The 6000-nt window shown below is 41.3% G+C and overlaps 1 protein-coding gene across 5 annotated transcripts in view; it reads left to right on the top strand.

The window, feature by feature from the left end:
* The first annotated feature begins 1239 nt into the window (after positions 1-1239).
* LOC123999642 (roundabout homolog 2-like) overlaps positions 1240-6000 on the top strand; it is a 136157-nt gene continuing 131396 nt past the window's right edge. For all 5 annotated transcript variants that reach the window (XM_046305602.1, XM_046305600.1, XM_046305601.1 and 2 more), the window contains exon 1: positions 1240-1863. In XM_046305602.1, the coding sequence (XP_046161558.1) occupies positions 1800-1863 (64 nt within the window). In that variant the 5' untranslated portion in view covers positions 1240-1799. The remainder of the gene's footprint in view (positions 1864-6000) is intronic.

Genomic DNA, 6000 nt, shown 5'->3' with positions numbered 1-6000 from the left:
ACTCTATCCAATCACTGTGTATTATTTCCCACCGTGGGATTTGATGGATCCCACTATGTCCTGCTCTGTCACATCTCATACTCTGCAGTTTGCCCCTATCTCCAAGCACATGTCATTTTGCCTTTTTTTCTTCCATCAATTCAAGACCAGGCCCTCCTTCAGATGGGGTTTGTTAAAGGCCCAGTGCTGTCAAAAACAAGATTTTTTCCGAGTTTCATTTACATTTCCACGCTATGACGTTGTATTAAAATTGTGAAATTATGAAAATGATGATAAAGCCCTTTAAGTGTAAGAGCTGTTTGAAAAGACCGGCTGAAATGTTGGCCTGTTTTGGTGCTAGGAAGTTTTGGCCTGCCTGGTGACATCACCAGATGGTAAATTAGTTAATAGACCAATAAGAAAGAGATTTCTAAACCTCTCTGCCAATAACAACTAGTTTTCCGTTTTCCCCTCCCCACTCAAACCACAGTTCTAGCAAAATTCTTGCTTGACACATTGTTATCTGCTAAGAAGCTATTTGTGTTTATTTTTGAGGATTTCAATTGAAAACAATCACAGTGAGGTACTTCATTCTTTAGATAAAAACTGCTGCATTGGACCTGGAAGATTTTAGAACGTCTGTTTTATTGCCTGCTTTACGTTAATAACATCACATAGGTCTAATGCCTAGTCAATGTGATTGGGAGTCCTGGTGTGTGTCTTTTCATATGTAAGCATATGATATGTTTACATTTGAATTCAATCCACCATCACGTTTTTGATGCCATTATCCCAAGGTAAATGAAATGCAGATAGTGGTGAATACGTTTTCATGTGAATATTGTGAATCAACGTACCCCATGGAGAAGAGATGACTATAGATAGGCCTAGCATTCGTAATGGAATTTACTTGAACTCTGTAACTGGCAATACAAAATCTCCCACAATTAAAACAATTGTTCAACTGACCATATGCCATTCATACAATTTGATGTAAAAAATATTATCCTGACACAATCTGACCTCTTTTTATGGAATGAGTTGAGAGCAATACATTCTATTGATCTGTTTGCAGCAATGGGTAAACAAATGCGCAACATGGTGTGTGTAATTTGTGCATGATTTTGTCAATTCTAAGAAAGTTATGCGAAATATTTCTTCACTGTCTCTTTAAGAGTGTTCACTGTTTTGACTACTATAGATTGGGGCTAGGGGGTGGGCTTTAGCCACGAGAGCGTGTTGGCGATAAAGAGGTTTGTAATTCAGTTCATTCAAGAGAGAGGATGGAATGGGAGAAGATAAATAATGAAAGTCTCTATCAAGAATGAAACTGCATATACTGTCACAGAAGTGACCTTTTTGACGAGGAAGTTGATTCTCAATACCAAGCAACCTGGACTCGGGGGTAGACAGCCTAACATCGTGGGCTAAATGTAAATCTGGACAGCGTTATGAAAAAAATCCCATCAACAAACAATACGGTGACAGCGGCAGATAAATCTAAGAAAATAGAGCATCTTCACTCTACTCCCGACCGTATCCAGGCGCGTAAATTTGCCATCCTTCAGATATAAGAAAACACCTTAAGGAACTTATTCTTAAGAATGTTGTATGTAGTCTTTCTGAAGCACTTGTGATGCTGCAAGTGGTGAAGTCGTAGAAATTGTCTCAGCGTGTGGGGCTGACTTTCCAAAGTTGTCGGAGTCGGCTTCTGTAGACTTGACAGACCGTACCCACATTTGGATAATTTAGAGTTTTTGAGGGGGATACCTGAGAAACTTTTCTTGTTTGAAGACAATTTTATCATACACCAGAGGGTAATGGAGTTTCGCCTCACGTTGGATACCCTACCGGTTATTTTTGCGCTTATTGGTTTCGTTTTTGGTAAGTTCAATGCATGATACAATTATCATATTTCTTATACTTCATGCGTAATGATTTTTCCTATAAATAAGTTATTAAGTGTGATGCTTTGTTTTTTTTTTGAGGCACTCTTGGTCCAATAGCCAATGATATGAATGTGTGGTTTATTTGACACACAAGGCTTCAGTGACAGACGCTCATTCACCTTTATTCGTCTTGGTATAGGCCCAGTAAAACAAATATTTACGAGTGATCTTGTATAAAAAATATGTACATTTTGTGCATTTTGCTCAACTTTTAAATCAAAAGGGTTGATATGCTAATTACCACATTATAAAGAATGTCCGTAGATGCTCATCCTTAATCCATCAATTTTTCAGCTCATCGCAGATTATTGGTTATACCTTTAAATGAGGAAAATACGTCAGGGAGGGGAGAAATGTTTATGAAGCCACATTGACAGTCACATTAATAACTATTCAGTGATGCCATTGGGAGTGACATCACTTCAATTATGTCAACTCAGTTTGAGAGAGGAAACATGGCTGGCTTGGGGACCTTGGCAACATGTTGACCTCTTTTGTGATTGTGTCTTCAAGATCTATAGTCCTGAATATCGAAGGACAGGAGAGAGGGACAGAATTCGAACAGTGGAATGTTGCAGTTGTGCCTAACAAAATATATAATAATACAGTATGTATCAATAACATAATTTAGAATTTTCACTGAGTTTTGTCACAGACAATGGATTCTTCTCAAGAGAAACTCTTAACTCTTAATAAAAATAATACCATAACTCGCTATCCCCATTGCATGTCGTATTGCCACTTGGCAGTATTCCCGGTCGTACGCAGATGCCGTTTCTGACAGCGTGGTGTATCGGGCCCTGCCAAATACTGCTGGAGCTGGCTTTTACAAGGCTGTAAACATTGACTATGAACCCAGAGCATGACAACATCTGGAAAAGCACTCCTTCAATGATTCCAGATGCTCCTATGGGTCTACACGGCTAAATTGAACACACACTCATTCGCAGCTTTGCCAAATCTTCCTAATTCAATGTCCCCATAACCTCAAATTGAATCAATGTCATTTTAGCCATAAAAAATATCAGTTTGTCTTCTCTTAGTCCAAATATCTTACGTGTCCATGTGTCGATGCAAACTGTTTTCCACTGTACATGTCACCATTCTAAAAAAAAGTCGCCACCAACCATTCTCACTATGCGCTGAAGGTCCCTCCAGCTATCTCCCGTCACCTTTCCACACCTGATAAAAGCCTTCAACAGGGGGCCAGGGTCAAGTTTCAATCGCTGGCTTCAGTTTGTCAGTAAGGTGACCCTTAGTCAACCCAGTAACTAGTTTGTCAACCCTATTGCCAGTCTCCTGAATGACTGAATGGGAGAGGGCCATGCGTTTGCTCAGCTCCTTTTGAAATCGCTGGGAAATTGCAGCAGAACAGCTGTCCGTTATCTCATGCCCATCCCCAAACAGGTCTTTAACGAGGCCAAAAAGACGGGATCTAATCTTTTGACTTAATTACAGTACACACACGTCTCAGACAAGATCTCGGTGGAGAATAGCCTATAACCAATAGCTAAGCTTTAATAGTTTTAAAGTCATTAATAGGTGTTTGAGGATGATTTGTGTTTTACATTTTACTGCACATTTGAAACATTTAGAGCCGTTGTTGACAAACGATAGCGGAAAGCAAAGAAAGCATTCTGATAACTGCATAACTACGGTGCTGTTATTGCAAAATGTTAAGAGACATACATGTACATCTAATTGCAACATTTGTGTCTGGGTTACACCAGCCCCTGACATGTCCCTTAATTCACTCATAGCATCTATGCATCTCTGTGTCATCTCCATTAACTCAGTGAGCCATGACCTAAACGGTGACGTGAATGTCAAAGACTGTTGATGGGTAACAGGGATGAAGGCTCTTCCTGTTTGTCTGTTGTAAACACTGTCTGAGACATGTGACTGCAACCAGCGCAGTAAACATATAGTAGACAGACAGCCACATCCCCAAGTGAGGGAACCAGACATCTTAATCATCTTGGTTCTGGTCTAAAATTATCACTTTGACAGGATCTAGCAAGATCTACAGTCGGCGAGACACCCAACTCAGACAGACAGATCAAGACAGAGGGAGAGTTAGGCAAGACACAGTCAGAATCCTCTGTTGCCTCTTAGATACACACACACACACACACACACACACACACACACACACACACACACACACACACACACACACACACACACACACACACACACACACACACACACACACACACACACACACACACACACACACACACACACACACACACACACACACACACACACACAGTCCCCCTCATCGCTCATCGCGCCTCTTTTCATCTGTTATCAAGCAGATCAATCAAGTTGCCAATAACTTGGGAGGTGTTGGCATGAGCTGTTGAGTTGATCCATCTTCCATAGTGTGACATAGTGTGACTCAGATAACCAGGCATAAATACATGGTCAAATTCACTCTAACTATTAAAAGAATAATGATATTCCCCAGTTTGCTCAATGTCTGCTGATTGTCATCAGCCAAGGTCAGTTATCATAAGCTCACACTAAAATACCCATCAACAGGCAGGAATAGTCCATTGGAGTTCAGTTAAGTCTGTTTGAACAAAACATTGTTATTCCAAGGGCTAAAATGAGTCACCCTGACCTCTTTGCCACTACCAGACAGGGCTGAGGTACTTCCAGTTCACCCAGGCATCAAAAGAAACCAACCAAACCACAGGGGGACTCTATTTAGCAGTGGCTGCTGACAGCACCTCTCTCCAGACCTCAAAGAGCTCCACTGCAGCTGTCCGAGGTGAAAACGAGCCACAGGGACCTCAACAATAGCAGTGTGGCATCAATCTGACGGGACCCTGGGCCAGGGCCCCAAGTTTCAGACAGCTTAATGGCCGAGGGCATTAGTTCCAGTGGTTATGGGGGACATTGTGGGGATGATGAAGATGAAAGGTTGTGGGGACGCTGAGCCCCTAGCGCTGGTCACACACTGAAATAGAGAGAGAGAGAGAGAGTGTAAGAGAGAGAGAGAGTGAGTGTAAGAGAGGGAGAGAGAGTGAGAGAGAGAGAGAGAGAGAGAGAGAGAGAGAGAGAGAGAGAGAGAGAGAGAGAGAGAGAGAGAGAGAGAGAAGGAACAACAATGTATGAGCTGCTGCTGACTGTTAGTGAGCTTTCTGTTTCTCAGGATTTTTTAAAGTTTTGCCGTGGAAATATTATGCATGGAATGGATTTCTTATCACTTGGCTGTGGAATAGAAATATAATTTATAGAACAAATTATTTGTCCTGTCACTGTCGACTTAAGCTGTCAACAATATTTTCTGTATATTCTGTTGAACTTCTACTACTTGAGGACTATGTATAGTTCTAATGCAGAAAATGTGATGTGGGCTGAGAAAGAAGACATTTCGAACACTGCATGTCCCACCCCCCACATTTTGTCTGCAGAGGCTTTCAAATTGTTTTCGATTTCAGAGATATCGGTTGAAACGATTGAATTACAAATTAATTAAAGCAATTGCTGTGACCCCCCCCCCCTGTTCTGTGTTTAGTTGGTACACATTTGTTTATTTAAAGCCTCCTCCAGTTTAGCCAAATGAAACAAGGTGAAAACACACTGGGTTCAGCCATTTTCCTTCTGAAATGTTAGTCACCTGTTGTGACACACGGATCTGTTGGATCTTTAGGGGATAAAAGGCATCTAATTCCAGTTGTGGAATAAGAAAGGAGCAAAGAATGTACATCGGAAAATGAGAACGCAATAGGCCCTGTCATTGTGCATATCCACCCAGACATGCATACAAGCACAGAAAATAACAGTTGATTTGCAGTCCTCCTGTAACCCATGACTGTCCATTCACCTACCCGTCTGTCTGCTTACCTACCTACACTCTTAGAGAAAAAGGTGCCATTTAGAGCGTAAAAGGTTTCCTTGGCCGTTCCCATAGGATAAACCTTTAAAGAACCCTTTTTGGTTCCAGTTAGAACCCTTTCCACAGAGGGTTCTACATGGAACCCAAAAGGGTTCTACCTGGAACCAAAAATGGTTCTTATATGGGGACAGCCGAAAAACCATTTGGAACCTTTTTTTCTAA

Source organism: Oncorhynchus gorbuscha, linkage group LG16 (assembly GCF_021184085.1).
Source record: "Oncorhynchus gorbuscha isolate QuinsamMale2020 ecotype Even-year linkage group LG16, OgorEven_v1.0, whole genome shotgun sequence".
Classification (NCBI taxonomy): Eukaryota; Metazoa; Chordata; class Actinopteri; order Salmoniformes; family Salmonidae; genus Oncorhynchus; species Oncorhynchus gorbuscha.
This window is presented reverse-complemented; position numbering and strand designations above follow the sequence as displayed.